The following is a 17,615-nucleotide window of genomic DNA, read 5'->3' on the forward strand; positions in this document are numbered from 1 at the left end:
AGAAAGGAAGGAAGAAAGAAATCTTGCCATTTGTGACCTCACTGAAGGACCCTGAGGGAAATAAGTTACACAAAGACAAATAATGTATGATCTCACTTACATGTGGAATCTAAAAAACAAACAAACAAAAAAACTAAGCTCACAGATACAGAGAACACATTGGTTGTTACCAGAGGTGGGGGCTAGGGAGTGAGTGAAATGGGTGAAGGGGCAAAAAGGTATAAACTTCCAGTTATAAAATAAATAAGTCACAGGGATGTAATGTACAGTATGGTGACTACAGTTAATAATATCATACTGCATACTGAAAGGTGCTAAGAGTACATCTGAAAAATCCTCATTCACAAGAAATGATCCATCCTGTGTATTTATTAAGTTTGCTGATGCTGGTTATGAAAGGCATTTGTTTGGACAGTCAGATATTTTGGTGAGAAATTACTTACCTTTTCCAGGTCTTCCTGCTGCTGTTCACTGCCTGACATTTCACAAAGTCTCTGGCTAAGGGCCACAGAGCGTTTAAGCTCATCTTCACTGTCTGAATCAAGGCATAAAGCCAAGGAGTTCTTGGATTTGAAGGTGAAATTCCTGTAATTTAAGAAAAACGAACAAACAAAAAAACCCTATGTAAGTCTGACAAATAAACATTTGTCCTTGTTATTTTTTTGAAGTATAAATATCAATTAAAACAAAAAGCTTTTCCATTATGGAGAATGATTTAACAGAGAAAAAAAGATATATGAAAAGAGGTATATTTAAGAATTACCTTTGCCCTACTCCAAAAGAGCCATGCTTTGAAAATCAGACAACTCTTACGCTATTATATATTATCAGTAAACCAATCACTTTGTGCCTTTTTTCTTTTAATGATCAACTCCAAAGAAGTTTGTTACTGGCTTTATAAAGCAAGTACTTTACTGAATGCATGCAGACATAGCAATGAATACATTTTTGACAAGAGAGTGCATGAGGACTAATTTTTGCTCTTTTAAATTATGATCCATGTACTTTGAAATTAACAGTAACATTCCACTTATCCATTTATATGTAGGTCCAACTTCTGGCAACCTCTGCCTTCTAGAACACAGGAACTTAAAAGTAAACAAAACAAAACAAAACAAAACAAAAAAAACGCCTCTGAGGAAGGCAGCAGTTTCAAAGCCCATGAACTTTACTCTTCAGGCAGGGACCCTATTTCCCCAGGAAATAGTGTATAAAATAATGTAGCAAGTTCATCAAGAAATGAGAGCTAAGAAATGAGAGAGAATAACCATAAAAAGGGCAATAAAGAACTATAAAGTAATTTAATGTAAAGGTAAACTGTCTTATAAGAATTAAGAGCCTCTGAGGGCATTATCATATTAAAACACAGTGTAATAACTGATATTTACAATGCCAATTTTAAGTAATTACAATATATTTAAATTATCTGCAGTGTATTTTATTTAATATAAGGAATTCTGTAAGCTTACAGAGATATAACCATCTAAAATGGTTAAAACATTTTAAAGATTAAAATTAAAAAGGCAATGTTTATAAGGACAAGCTTCAGTTTAATAAAAATTCATTTATTTGGAATATCAAATATTATTCTTCAATGATACCAGATAAGTAAGGTGTTACTGTGTTGTCTTCTAAGTGAGCTGAAAATAAACTAAAGGAAAAAGTGGTAAAGGTCAAAAAGCACAAATTTTCTTTGATGAAGGTTAACATAAATTCATATGCTGTACTAAAAAAAAAATGTAAAATGGAAATTGGAAAATGCAATAATCTAAATGTGAAAACTGTAAATAAACATGTAGAATGATGGCACCAAGAAATAAGAGGCCACAATGGAAATCAGGAGGATTGCGTAGCAACGTAGATCAAAGAAAAGAGGCAAGTGGTCAGTGATAAACCCAACCATAGTCTTTGGCTGAGAGCAGCCAGGATATCACTGCACTTCAGTCTGAACACTTGAATAGCCTCCCAATATGTGTTCAAAAAGGGTTAATATAACTTAGAAATAGCCAATTAGCCATCTTAATTCTTCATTTCTGATTTCATGCTCACCAAGCAAAACTGAACATATTGATTTATTTATCCATGTAAATACTTTGCTGAAGGAGGGTGACACCTGGCTACTAATATACCAGGGTCAAATGTGACAAAGGACATTATAGAAGAACCAATCATATTCTGGTTCATAGCTCAGCCTCTTTTAAGTTTGATCGGCATGACAGGTCTTCTAGGGCCTAATCATCCTTTATTGACCAACTCTCAAATTCTCATAGCAGTAAGACCCTGGAGAACAGATTGACCATGCCAAGTATAATGATGCCCAATGAAACCATCTCTTTCTTGAAGCTATAGTGATTTGGTACATAAAGAGTGCATTCCATTAATAGTTACTATATTCACAGAAGGCAGCTTGCCTGTAGTAAGGAAAAATATTCATCCTGTAAATGCATCACTTGCTCACTTTCTAAGCAGCCAAGTGGTATTGCTCATTTGTATCTTGAGAACGGGCAAGAGTATTCATATCGGTACCATTTCAGATTTCTAGTCAGTTAGTCATCTGGTTTTAATTGCACTGAAAAATAATTAACAGGAGGAAAAGAAAATAGCAATTCCCAAATGTCATTTTATGGTTATATAAGCCCCCCAAAAGCCCTTAAACAACAAAAGTGTCTCTTTTCTAAAAGTACTTTGGGACATCAAATTTTTAGAAAAACTAATTTTAAAGACAAATGACAACGAAGTCATTTAGTTCCTGTCTAATCAGGAACTGTGGTTCTAGTCAAATCACAGAGGAGGTATATTAAAAAAAAAAGTATTTGTTTCCTTCTTGGAGAAACTTTTGGTCTTAAGCAAAAAACATTTGTAGAATAGCTACATTCTAATGTGTATTTGTTTTCCTGTCCCCTTTCAGAATAGCTCCAGCTCAGTGTCTAAGACAAGAAGTCCCACACTGGCTAGCAACAGGTGAAAAGATATTTTGGGATCTCCATGTGTATATTTGAAGAATGGTGCTTTTTATACCAGTAGGGGTTATTTTAACCCTTCAATCCTTAAAATCCCTCATCATTAGTCAATTTCTAGAGTTGTAGGATGAAAATATTACATACAACAGATGATTTAAGAAGTTTTAAAACAAAATTTTGAGAGGACCATCTGAACTTGATTCAGTGTTAAAAACTTGATACTCACTAAATTACAGTTTAAAGCATATTCAGGAAAATTCCAAAGTACAGTAATGCAGAGCAATTATCATGCAAAAAGAGAAACAATAAGAAAAGGGGAGGGGATAATCTTGGAAATCAGGGTAAGCCAAATCCTTAAAAATACAAATTTTGGGTACACAAGAAATATAACTCACTTTGAAGGTGTAGAAGGGCTGGTGATGCAGGAATTCACCATTTGAGAGGCTTTCAATGGTCTAGAACTATCAGAAAATTAGAAAATATATATGTATACAATTACTATTACTAAAAATATATTTAACTTATTAAATGATTATTCTGTATTATAGTCCCTTATATATCCTCTTGAAAAGCAAACAATTATCATACTTTTAAACTAACAATAGAGGCCAAAAGAGAAAACAAAATACTTTCTCTAGGCTCTTCCTTATCTAATGATCTAAATAAACAACATTGAAAACGAAGTCAAATACAATATAAAGAGAACAACATGGGAAATTCTCTTTGTCTCAGTTCTTTTAAGCAATAAAATAACAATAGCTCTCATTTATTGAGGACTTACTAGATGTCAGGCACTGTAGTAAGAACTCTTGTGTATTACCTCATTTAATGTTCACAACTACCCTGTTATTTTCCCTACAGACAGGTCAAGGAATTTGTTCAAAATCTTAAAGCTATCATATCACCGAGTCAGAGAGCCTGGTTTCAGGCCTGTGATCATTAAACAGCCTTGGCTAATGGTTTGAAAGTACTGCCAGAAAGAATACTAGCTCCACCAGTAGAGGGCAGTTTCCATCAAGCAAAAACATCTATTCTAATGAAAGGCCATAAGAGAAAAATCCAGAAACACTGATTCTCTGGGAACATGTTGTTATTGACTTATTGAGGCCTTTGGTGTAAACGTACACGATGTAGAATATATTTCAATTATTAATCCAAGGGGAATAATTTTTACAAAACTTCATTAATTCATGTTAGCAAATGTTCATTTGCTTTCTGTAATGTCTATTATTCCATGTCAATGAAGAGACCTGGCTCTTCCAGTTACTAACTGTATGAGCTTAAGAAAATCACTTAATTTCCTTGGATCTCCTCTGTAAAATTAAGAAAGACAAAAATCTCTAAAATCCCTTTCACCTCTAAAGCTCTAGAACTTTATGATTATACCAAACTAGTGTTCAAGTATAAAAAAGAACTACAATATATGGCTCCAAAGTAATGCAAGTACGCAGAAGAAAGAGCAACATTTAGAGAAGTCTTAAGGTTTTCCTGGCATTCATGATGACGCAAAATAGAATGTAAAAGTTACTTCTTTTCTCAAGGAAAAATTTCGAGGAGCCATTGAAGTTCTTTGCTCAAACTGGTAATAATACATATATGAAGACACAATCTATTTTGGGGGTCCCAGCATAATATTTAATGTACTGTTTCTCAAGTTTGCATACTCCAGAGTCAGCAGAGGCATTTGTTAAAAATATTGATTCCCCAGCCCTATATCAGATTTGCTGAAACAGAACTCCTAAGGAACAAACACAGGAATCAGTATTTTCAGTGTTCAAGTGACTCTTACGATCATGCAAATTTGGTTTATATTCCCCAAATGTATCAAACTATCTTCTAGTGATCTAAAAGAGTAAGGAGCACTCCCGGAAAAGGTAATTTATTATGAAAGGCAATTAATATATGTTGAAAGTTTTTGTTTAAGCATTTTATTCAATTACTTAAATCAGGTAAAACTTAGCACAAAGTCCCAAAATAAAGCAAAATAAAAATCTTCTTGGTCTGATTTTACCTGGAGTCATGTTATGTAGTTCAGTCATTCTTTTGATCAGATACTAAAAGCCTTTCTACTTCAAAAGGGAAAGAAATTCTCAAGGACTTACATTGCCATTTGTGCACTCCAACCAAGGTTGAAGGGTGGTTTTGTATTTTCAGTGCAATGAGATGAGAGGGTCAGGTATCTTGGAATGATGACTTGCTGCCCAATCTTGTTGTTAAGTGAGAGAGCAACATTGAAGCTATATCGTTTCAAATGAAGAATGAGGATCCTGAAAAACAGGAGATGATAACATTATTAGTTTATACATAATAGAGGTAGCTCTCTTACAGGTAAGAAGAGATCACTGTAACTAACCATGTTAGACAGCTTTTGATTTAAAGACTACATTAGGCTGAACTAAAGATCTGTCAAAGAACATTTACTGAATACTTGCCATGTGCTAGGCATTGTGCTAGGTACTAAGAATAAAAATAAAAATAAAACACAGGCATTGGGTAGATATTAATTATTAATTGGGAGGTCTCAGTAAAATAATGTTCCTAGAAAAAAAATCAAAACACATCAGACAAGAAAACTAATTTTAGAATATTGGTATTGATAATGGATCAAATCCCTAAATTATTTATTTCAATGTTATATAGTTTACCAAAAAATGGATGTTATATAACGACAAATGGTAATTTAAAGTGTTAAACAGGACTTCCCTGGTGGCGTAGTGGTTAAGAATCCGCCTGCTAATGCAGGGGACATGGGTTCGAGCCCTGGTCTGGGAATATCCCACATGCCGCGGAGCAACTAAGCCCATGTGCCACAACTAATAAGCCTGTGCTCTAGAGTCCACGAGCCACAACTACTGAAGCCTGCACACCTAGAGCCCGTGCTCCGCAACAAGAGAAGCCACCGCAATGAGAAACCTGCTCACTGAAACTAGAGAAAGCCTGCACACAGCAACGAAGACCCAACACAGTCAAAAATAAATAAATTTATTAAAATAAATAAAGTGTTAAACAGCCCTTATGTTTGATGGTGAAAATTAATTTTTTTAAGATGACTTTTGACAAGAACTATTCTTATTTCAGTAGCACATTCTCTAGAGAAAGGTAAGAGAGAAATAAAAAGTTTTCTCCACTTATAAAAAAGTTCTATATGGGCTTCCCTGGTGGCACAGTGGTTGAGAGTCCACCTGCCGATGCAGGGGACACGGGTTCGTGCCCCGGTCTGGGAGGATCCCACATGCTGCGGAGCAGCTGTGCCCGTGAGCCATGGCCGCTGAGCCTGCGCGTCCGGAGCCTGTGCTCCGCAACGGGAGAGGCCACAACAGTGAGAGGCCCACGTACCCAAAAACAAAAAGTTCTATAAAATGTACATGCACAACAAATTATAATTGAGTGTTACACATTACTGAATTAAAAATTTTCTAGTAAGTCCTCATCATTATTCCAAAGTCTCATCAGCCTCGTTCTCTTGTTGCCATCTTCTTGGGACTCTCAGGTTCCTTCTCTTCTTCAACTTTCCAAATCTTCTTCCTTTCTTATACAAGAGAATTGTAGCTTTCCATTCTCTACCCTCTTCATATCTCAGCTTTGCTGACCTTCTTTACCAATCCATCTGATAAGCCTCACTTATTCAGTAATATTTGTAAGTACTTTAAAGAAGAAAAATTGAAGAGCCAATTAATTTTACCTGGGTAGCCTGTTAAATTTGTGCCTGACAAGAGCACATTTCCCACCACACTTCTCACAGGAATACTCAAGTTCTTCTGCCTGTAAAAAGACAAGAGGGAAAAATAAAGTATAAAGTTGAATTAGCACTGCCCCATTAAATGCTAATTTCTCTAGTCATACTAGTTCAGTGGAATGACAACTCCGACCAGTTTAAATTTTGTGTCTAGAATCATAAGCCTTACTAAATTAAGACCTAATCCTCAAAATATAGTTATAATATCATGCCCTGTTTCAGAATTCCTAATTTCCTTTTTTTACCAAGGAAACATCTCAATTTATGACAGTAACTAAACTATAGTAGCAGATTCTCAACCTTTTCCCCATGGATACACAAGAACCACTGCCAAGAGTATATCCAGATTTTAACATTTGGCCATAGCAGAGATAAGATCACCTTCAGGTTAGGCGGAGTTCCTGGTCTGTTAGGTGTAACTCTACCCCTTTCTTATAATGGAACTCAATCTTCTGGTGACAGCCCACTAAGAACAACTGCTCTAAAAGGACCAAAGTTTGGGGTGGATATCATTACCTAGAGAAAACTGAAACAAGAAATCCTTAAAAAATGGGGGTAAAGATACACAGGAAAAGCTTCAAATTCTACGATAATAACAGGAATTATAAGGAATGACTAAAACAAAAAGAAAAGCAGAATATTTATCCTTGGGTGGAGCTGAATATTCATCATTTCAAGAACAGAGGTCTTTTTTTTTTTTTTAAATCTTAGGATGACAACCCTGCCCATTTGCTACAACAAAACAAGAACCACTATTATACAGATGGCAAACTGCCATCAATTATAAGGACTGCTACACAACATGTCCAATTATGCCCCAGAAACTTTCTGAGTATCTGTAACAGTATAACACAAATGCAAACATTTATCTATAGCTCTGAATAAACATGACTTGTCCTTTCTGTTTCTAACATGGTACATATAACCTAAGGAGAAGCAAAAAGTATTTTTTTTCATTCCTCAGAGCTTAGTATACTAACTTAGAATAGTGTCTCCAATTTTGACTCACATTACCCAATTTTAGCATATGTCACTTCATATTATTTGTTTACAAACAAATGCTTCTAAGGTTGTCTAAAACACTTGCTGTTGAGTTAGATGTATAATCTACTTGAGCAATTAATTTTCATCTACAATCAGTTAACAACCATATTTACCAAGCTCCTAAAAAATACTATTTATAAATATTTCTCATGTTTCCCCTGCAACTATTTTGTCAAAACTCTGCCTTAAAGAAACCAACTTCAAATACAATTATCTATGATATATAAAATTTAGTTATGTGGAAATACCAAAAGATATTATTTACCCTAAAGAAAAGATCAAGGGAATCTTGAATTGAACGAGGAGGGAGTGGCTTTTTCCTTCGAGGAAGGTCAATGGAGAGGTCATTAAACTGTTCTCTTTTGGGAATAATCTCTCCACATCTGTAAAAATAAAAGAAGACAAATATAAGAATTTAGAAGCCTAACTGTGCAATACAAAATAAATACAAATATACTTCAGAAACACTGCTCCCCCACTGAACTTATCAGGTACTGAGAGACCATGACTAGGCATGAGAAATAAACATTTAAAATTTTTCTCATGCTTACTTTAACCCTTATTAAATCCATACAGGTAAAACATCAATTGAAAGTGTTTAAGTACTTTCTTAAAATGCTAAATTTAAAATTTTTATACTTTCCAAAAAACCCCCAAACTTTAAAACACTAAAGTATAATATATATATAGAAAAGTGAACCAGTCAAAGTTGTATAGCTTGATGGATTATCAGTTAACACACACATGTAATCACCACTCAACTCAAGAAATAGAACACTATGAACTCCCTATAAGCCCCCTCACATGCCTCTTCCCAATCACTATCCCTTTCTTACTTCCAAAAGATAACTATTATCCTGACTTCCAACACAACAGTTGAGTTTTGGTTTTTTATCCAATCTGCCACTCTATGTATTTTGATTGGAGCATGTAGTCCATTGACATTTAAGGTAATTGTTGATAGATATGTATATATTGCCATTTTAAGCCTTATTTTCCAGTTAATTCTGTTTCTTCTTTGTTCCTTTCTTTTTCTTTTTGTGGCTTGATAATTTCCTTTTATCTTATGCTTGTGTTTTCTTCTTTTTGATTTTTGTGAATCTATTGTGTTTTTGATTTGTGGTCACCCTGTTTTTTGAGTATGTTAACCCCTTCCTATATCTACTTGCTTTATTTATTTAATTTATTTATTTTAAAAAATTTTATTTATTTTGGCTGTGCCCAGTCTTAGTTGCAGCACACAGGATCTTCATTGCGGCATGTCAACTCTTAGTTGCAGCATGCATGTGGGATCTAGTTCCCCAACCAGGGATCGAACCTGGGCCCCCTGCACTGGGAGTGCAGAGTCTTACCCACTGGACCACCAGGGAAGTCCCTCTACTTGCTTTAGACTGATAGTCATACAGGCTCAAACACATTCTAAAAAATGGAATTGTCAGCCATAAAAAAAGAACGAAATAATGCTATTTGCAGCAACACGGATGCAACTAAAGATTATCATACTAAGTGAAGTAAGTCAGAAAGAGAAAGACAAATACCATATGATATCACTTACATGTGGAATCTAAAATATGACACAAATGAACCTATCTATGAAACAGAAACAGAATCACGGACATAGATAACAGACTGGTGGTTGCCAAGGGGGAGGGGGTTGGGGGGAAGGATAGTGTGGGAGGTTGGGGTTAGCAGATGTAAGCTACTATATATAGAATGGATAAACAAGGTCCCACTGTATACAGCACAGGGGACTACAGTCAATATCCTATGATAAACCATAATGAAAAAGAATATAAAAAAATGTATATATGTATAACTGAATCACTTTGCTGTACAGCAGAAATTAACAAACACTGTAAAATAACTATACTTCAGTAAAAAAAATACACAAACAGCTCATACAGCTCAATATCAAAAAAACAAACAAACAATCAAAAAATGGGCAGAAGACCTAAACAGACATTTCTCCAAAGAAGACACAAAGATGGCCAAAAGGCACATGAAAAGATGCTCAACATCGCTAATTATCAGAGAAATGCAAATCAAAACTACAATGAGGTATCACCTCACACTGGTCAGAATGGCCATCATCAAAAAGTCTATGAATAATAAATGCTGCAGGGGGTGTGGAGAAACAGGAACCCTCCTACACTATTTGTGGGAATGTAAACTGCTGCAGCCAGTATGCAGAACAGTATGCAGGTTCCTTAAAAAACTAAAAATAGGGCTATCATGTGATCTTGTGATCCCACTCCTGGCCATATATCCAGAGAAAACCATAATTCGAAAAGATACATGTACCCCAATGTTCACTGCAGCACTATTTACAATACCCAAGACATGGAAGCAACCTAAGTGTCCCCTGGCAGCTGAATAAATAAAGATGTTAGATACCTATACAATGGAATACTACTCAGCCATTAAAAAAAGAAATAACGCCATTTGCAGCAATGTGGATGGACCTAGGTTTAATCATACCAAGTGAAGTAAGCCAGACAAAAACAAATATCATATGATATCACTTATATGTGGAATCTAGAAGAACAAAAAAGATACAAATGTATTTATTTCCAAAACAGAAAGACTCACAGACACAAAAAACAAACTTATGGTTACCAAAGGGGAAAGGGGTGTGGGGGGAGGGATAAATTAGGAGGCTAGGATTAACATATACACACTACTATGTATAAAATAGATAACCAACAAGGACCTACTATATAGCACAGGGAACTATACCCAATATTATGTAATAATTTATAAGGAAAAAGAATCTGTAAAAGAATATACACATATAACTGAATCACTATGCTATATACCTGAAAGTTACATGATACTGTAAATAACTATACTTCAATAAAAAATTTTTAAAAAAATAGTTGAGTTTTACCTTTTCTGAACCTTACATAAATGGAACCATACAGAATGTTTTCTTTTAACTAGCTTCTTTTGTTCAACATGATTATAAGATTCAACCATGCTTGTTGCAAATGGCTATAGCCCATTTTTCATTGTTGCCTAGTATTAAGCTGTATGAGCATGCCACAATTTTTCCATATTGATGGACATCTGGACTATTTCCAGTTTTTGACTAAATGAACAATGTGTCAAATTGAAAATACTATGTGTTCTCAGTAAACTGTGTAGGCAGCTCTGTTCGGTAGCAGAATTGTTTGGTCATTGGATACATTTTATAGAATTTCAGAAAATGGGCTCAGAGATCAAAACATCATATTCAATTTACCTGGAAGCCAACTTATTTCTTTTACTTAGTTTTAGTTGACTGTTTTTCATTTTGTCTGCATTATCAGCATTTTTAGTAATATTCATTTTCCTGTCCCAGTTCTCTATTGCAACAGTTGAAGACTAGGGACTGTAAGAATACATCTGTTCTTCATTAAATAAACATTTATTGAGTGCCTCTCTCCTAGGCAGAATTCTAAGATGACCCTTGCCCTTCCTTGTATAATTCTATCCCCTTTGAGTGTGGGAGGACTGTGATTATGACGAGCTATCACTCCCATGATGATGTTACTTTACATGGCAAAAGGGATTTTGCAGATATAATTAATGTTATTAATCTTAACTGTAGAGTTCATCAAAAAGGAGATTATCTGAATGGTTGAGGCCTTATTACATGAACTCTTTAAATCTGGGTCTAGAGGTCTCAAACAGAGGAAGTCACAGATTAGAAGTCAGAGACATGTACTGCTGGCCTGAAGAAAGCAAATAGCACTGTTGTGAACTTCCTATAGAGGTCACATGGCAAGAAACAATAGGCAACCTTTAGGAAATGAGTTGCCCCAGTCAACAGCTAACAAAAAAATGGGGACCTTAGTACTACAACTGAAAGGAACTAAATTCTGCTCACAACCTTAATGAGCTTAGAAGGGGACTCCAGCCAACACCTTGATTTCAGCTTTCTGATACCTGAGCAAAGAACTCAGCCATACCCTGCCTAGACTTCTGACCTACAGAACTGAGTTAAGTGGATGTTGTTTTAACCTGCTAAGTTTGGGACAATTTGTTATGCATCACTGAATATGTCTCCTATATGCTGAAACTGTTCTTGGCACTGGGGTTGTAGCAGAGAACAAACCAAGACAAAAATATGTCCCCTCATGAAGCTTTCATTATACTCGAGAAGAGATACAATAAAAATACATACATAAGTAAAATATATAGTATGCTAGGTAAGTGTTAAAGAAGAAAAAGAAAGTATAGAAGAGGGAAGCAAAAGATGAGAGTAGATGGCTGGAATTTTAGATATGGTAGCAAGAAAATGCCTCACTGAGCAAGTGATTTTTACATAAAGATATGGAGAAGGGAGGGCACTAGCTATGTGATAATATGGGGAAAGAGAAACAGTAAGTGAAAAGGCTGTGAGGTACCAGGATCCTGGCATTTTTAAATTTTATTTATTTATTTGTTGTACGCGGGCCTCTCACTGTTGTGGCCTCTCCCATTGCGGAGCACAGGCTCCGGACGTGCAGGCTCAGCTGCCATGGCTCACGGGCCCAGCCGATCCACGGCATGTGGGATCTTCCCGGACCGGGGCACGAACCTGCATCCCCTGCATCGGCAGGCAGACTCTTAACCACTGCGCCACCAGGGAAGCCCTGACATTTTTTTAAAAAGCAAGAAGGACTTCCCTGGTGGCACAGCTGTTAAGAATCTGTCTGCCAGCACTATTTACAATAGCCAGGACATGGAAGGAACCTAAATGTCCATCGACGGAAGCACAGATAAAGAAGATGTGGCACATATATACAATGGAATATTACTCAGCCATAAAAAAGAATGAAATAATGCCATTTGCAGCAACATGGATGCACCTAGAGACTGTCATATTGAGTGAAATAAGTCAGACAGAAAAAGACAAATATCATATGATATTGCTTATATGTGGAATCTGAAAAATATGGTACAAATGAAGCTATTTACAAAACAGAAATAGAGTCACATATGCAGAAAACAAACTTATGGTAACCAAGGGGGAAAAGTGGGGGGGATAAGTTGGAAGACTGGGATTTACATATACACACTACTATATAAAACAGATAACTAGTAAGAACCTACTATATAGCACAGGGAACTCTACTCAATACTCTGTAATGACCTATATGGGAATAGAATCAAAAGAGAGTGGATGTATGTATATGTATAACTGATACGCTTTGCTGTATGACAGAAACTAACAAAACACTGTATATCAACTATACTCTAATAAAAGTTAATTTAAAAAAGAAAAAAAGGAATCTGTCTGCCAATGCAGAGGACACGGGTTCGACCCTTGGTCTGGGAAGATCCCACATGCCATGAAGCAACTAAGCCCGTGTGCCACAACTACTGAGGCTGCGCTCTAGAGCCCACGAGCCACAACTACTGAAGCCCGTGTGCCTAGAGCCTGTACTCAACAAGAATCCACCACAATGAGAAGCCCCACACACCACAATGAAGAGTAGCCCCCACTCACCGCAACTAGAGAAAGCCCATGCGCAGCCACGAAGACCCAATGCAGCCATAAATAAATAAATAAACAAATAAATAAATAAAAACAAACAAATAAAGCAAGAAAGCTAGTTTGGTTCGAACAGAATGAGCAAGGGGAAAGAGTGATAAGAGATGAAGTAAGAGAGTTAACTGGGAGAGAGGGGTTGCTGAAAGGCAAATCTTATGGAGTTTTGTAGATCATGGCAAGAATTTCAGCTTTTATTTTAAGGGTTATGAGCAGAGGACCGACATGAACTAATGTCCATTTTAAATGGATCACTTTGGCTAATGTGTTTAAAATAGACTACAGAGAGACAAGGGCAGAAACACAGTGATCAGTCAGAAGGTATTGCAACAATCCAGTCAAGAGATGATGGTGGTTTGGACCACAGCGGTGTCAGTGGAGGTAGTAAAAAGAGGTCAGATTCTGGTTGTATTTTTAAGGAAAAGCTCAAAGGATTTGCTGACATATGGGATGTAGGGGTGCAAGAGAAAGAAAAGAAAAGTTAAGAAATACCACACTGCTGTACTGATAAACTCTAAGTACTGAACTGTCATTACTGAGATAGGGAAGACTGCAGAAGGAGGTTTTATGGGGGATTATTAAGTACTTAGTTTTAGATGTTTTAAGTTCTTTAAATGGAGAATTCATACAAATTCTTCATATTCAAGAATATATTACTAATATATTGAAATGGCTTATAATCATCGAAAACCAGTCAATCTAAACTATAACAGTTTAAAAAAATTAAGTACATTTGGCAAACAGGTCAAACTAACTTACAGCCAGATGGGACAGAGGCTAAACATGGAAAATTACAATTCAGGGATAAGGCGTACAGAATCTTCCTTCAGCCAGAAACTATTTTATCTTTAAGGAGTTGTCTTAAAGAAAATGACTAATAAAGCAACTAAGGCAAGGCCTTCGAGGACGTAGTTGTACTGCTGCTGCAGCCCCGGAGAACCTTGTTACCTCCTGGACTTGCCAACTCTTGGGTCACTGTTCAGTCTGGATGCCTGGCATTCAGCTTCATGCTTACACACTGTGAGCCAGGTCACTTCATGCACTGGTACACACACCTCAACTGCACACCCAATATTTGGGTGCTGCATAACTGGAATGGCTGACTGATGCTGTTGGCTCAGTGAAGCAGGCATCACTTTGACATAGTTTTCTTTCTTCCTGTGATGCCTGTGGCCATTTCTACCACAGGCAACAGAAATTTTCCTATCAAAAGAAACTTAGTTGACACCCCACAGTTAAATGAAATATTAACAGTGACAAACTGCTTCTCTCTCTGACCTGAACAAATTTTGTTTGGAAAGTGCATTAGAAGAAACGGAGGGATGGCTATCATACTGTGGGCTCTCTAGCTTTTGCAGGACAATGAACTGTATTTCTAAGACCCAGACCTTTTCTTTAAAAAATAATTTATCGGGCTTCCCTGGTGGCGCAGTGGTTGAGAGTCCACCTGCCGATGCAGGGGATGCGGGTTCGTGCTGCGGTCCGGGAAGATCCCACATGCCGTGGAGCGGCTGGGCCTGTGAGCCATGGCCGCTGAGCCTGCACGTCTGGAGCCTGTGCTCCGCAACGGGAGAGACCACAACAGTGAGAGGCCCGCGTACCGCAAAAAAAAAAAAAAAAAATTTATCCACTAGGGGGAAAAAAAACACTGAAGAAACCATGAAGATAAAAAATGTCACAGACTAATGATGCAAAACTACTGTCTTGTAGTGTCCATGTGAATGTTCAAAATTCTAGTAAAAAATACTAGAGTGTTATAGCTGGAAGAGACCTCAGTGAACACTATCATTTTGAGCAGCCTAAGAAAAATAAATAAAGGGGACTTCCCTGGTGGTGCAGTGGTTAAGAATCTGCCTGCCATGCAGGTGACATGGGTTCGATCCCTGGTCCGGGAAGATCCTACATGCCAGGGGCAACTAAGTCCGTGTGCCACAACTACTCAGCCTGTGCTCTAGAGTCCACAAGCCACAACTACTGAGCCCATGTGCCACAACTACTGAAGCCAGCGCACCTAGAGCCCAAGCTCTGCAACAAGAGAAGCCACTGCAATGAGAAGCCCGCACAGTGCAAGAAGAGTAGCTCCTGCTCACTGCAACTAGAGAAAGCCCGCGCACAGCAATGAAGACCCAATGCAGCCAAAAAATAAATAAAAATTAAAGAAAAAAGAAAAATAAATAAATATGAAAGACAGAGAATGAAGAGCCATCATATGGCTGTTGAGTATTCCTAAAGAAAATTCCAGAACAAATGGAAGAGAAGCAGTGTGTAGAGAATAGTTTTTCTGAGCTGAAAAAAATCCCAAATCTTCAGATGAAAAAGCCCCATCATGTTAAATGCAAAATGCATGAAAAAGGGTCAATACCTAGATGTAAATTAGTGAAACTCTGAATTTCAAAAATTAAGAATATCACAGATTTTCAGGAAGGAAAAGATTATCAACAAAATCAGACTTCTTCTAAGTGTCAGAGTAACAGGATATGATGGGACAGTATATGTAGTATGTTGAGGGGGAAGGCTGTGTCTCACTTAATAATTCTGTATTAAGTCATGTGTGAAAGCCACAGAATTAATTCTCATTTATATGTGGACTCTGAAGAATTCCACTCTCTGAAAAAAAATGTATTCAGAGATGTACTACTGATAACTGGAAGATTAATCAAAATAGAACCTTTTAATGTCAAGTACCTGGTAGAGAGTTCTGATAATGAGTATGGAAATTAATTAAATGTAGAAGGTATGTCTCAATAGTTAATGTAAACATGGTTAAAAAGCATTGCAAAAATTAAAAATAATTCACATTTTAATGTATCTTGTAAAAAAAAAAAAAACCCATTTTTTATAAAAACAATTTGGTTCAACAAAATAAGCGACTAATAGGAGGGAGTTTTTTCAGGGAAAAAAAGATGAGGGCTTCCCTGGTGGTGGAGTAGTTAAGAATTTGCCTGCCAATGCTGGGGACATGGGTTCGAGCCCTGACCCGGGAAGATCCCACACACTGCAGAGCAACTAAGCCCATGCGCCACAACTACTGAGCCTGAGCTCTAGAGCCTGCGAGCCACAACTACTGAATTCCGCACGCCTAGAGCCCATGCTCCGCAACAAGAGAAGCCACCGCAGTGAGAAACCTGTGCACCACGATGAAGAGCAGTCCCTGCTCGCCGCAACTAGAGAAAGCCTGCGAGCAGCAACAAAGATCCAACTCAACCAAAAATTAATAAATTAATTAATAATAATAAAAAAAAGACGAACAAGTATTCTCGAAGAGCTTGATTTTCCACACAGTGATTAAAAGGAAAAAAACCACACACATAGTAACACACACTCAAAAGGCAGAGCAAAATTAACCATTTAGTCAGCACTAAAGCATTTGACAAACTAAGTTCACTTTAGTTCTCACCCCACCAAGCATTCTTATAGATGATAAAGACACTGAACAAAGATATTTATACTCATGACACAGGAATGAAGATAAGAATTAAAACCTTCTAGAAGACTTTTAGTCACTTGCTGTAAAGAATTAAAAGGGAAAAGAGTTCTCTGAGAGACTACTTACGCTTTACAGATGATGGAGTGCTGAACTTCAAACTCCAAATTACTAATAACAGGGCAAGTGTATACTCTAGTAGCTGAAATATCTGGTGAATTTTCTTCTCCAGGAACAGGTTCAGTCTTCCAGGTTTTATTTAATTTTTCCATATCCTCTTTCAGCTGGTCTAAGCACTGACTTAAAAATTCATGAGCGTCCTAAGAAGGCATAATATCCTTAATAAATTCAAAACATTTCTTGTCAAAACAATAGCTTATTAACACTGTGATCTATACGAGTAAAGCACTTGCAAGTCAAAAACACGTGTGGAAAAAGGCCAGATTTACTCTAATGATTTTGCGGTACATATTTTGTGGAAACAAAACAAAACGACAAACGACATATTTTATATTCCTAAGTTAGATTAGCATAACTAATAAATGAATCACTCCTTCATTTGTTTTTTAAAAATAGAGTGATTTTTCTAAAATAGCCTTTGTAGCTAAAATAGTCCAAGGTCCTACAGTGGCAAACCACATCTATATTACTAATATATGATAAAATACACAGAAGGGTCATACTGAACCTTACCAGAAGTCCTCAGGTTTTCCAACCTGTGATGAACACACATACACAAATCTCATTTTAAAATAAAACTGGGTAACACGCTAAAATCATTCCAATTTTCCCTATCTCTAAGGTGTTTAAAATCAATTAGACCAGCCTCTTAGATAGCTTCATCCACCAGAGAACAGACAGCAGAAGCAAGAAGAACTACAATCCTGCAGCCTGTGGAACAAAAACCACATTCACAGAAACATAGACAAGATGAAA

General features: G+C 36.7%; 1 protein-coding gene across 7 annotated transcripts in view; it reads right to left on the reverse strand.

The window, feature by feature from the left end:
* Positions 1 to 17,615, reverse strand: part of USP37 (ubiquitin specific peptidase 37) — a 90,637-nt gene that overhangs the window by 25,512 nt on the left and 47,510 nt on the right. For 6 of the 7 annotated variants that reach the window (XM_079925220.1, XM_079925219.1, XM_079925217.1 and 3 more), the window contains 6 exons: positions 16,809 to 16,999; positions 8,006 to 8,123; positions 6,643 to 6,722; positions 5,063 to 5,227; positions 3,356 to 3,421; positions 444 to 585 (listed from right to left, as the gene is read on the reverse strand). In XM_079925220.1, the coding sequence (XP_079781346.1) occupies positions 444 to 585; positions 3,356 to 3,421; positions 5,063 to 5,227; positions 6,643 to 6,722; positions 8,006 to 8,123; positions 16,809 to 16,999 (762 nt within the window). The remainder of the gene's footprint in view (positions 1 to 443; positions 586 to 3,355; positions 3,422 to 5,062; positions 5,228 to 6,642; positions 6,723 to 8,005; positions 8,124 to 16,808; positions 17,000 to 17,615) is intronic. The other variant, XM_079925221.1, reaches the window with a different exon arrangement.

Source organism: Stenella coeruleoalba (genome assembly GCF_951394435.1).
Source record: "Stenella coeruleoalba genome assembly, chromosome: 6".
NCBI lineage: Eukaryota > Metazoa > Chordata > Mammalia > Artiodactyla > Delphinidae > Stenella > Stenella coeruleoalba.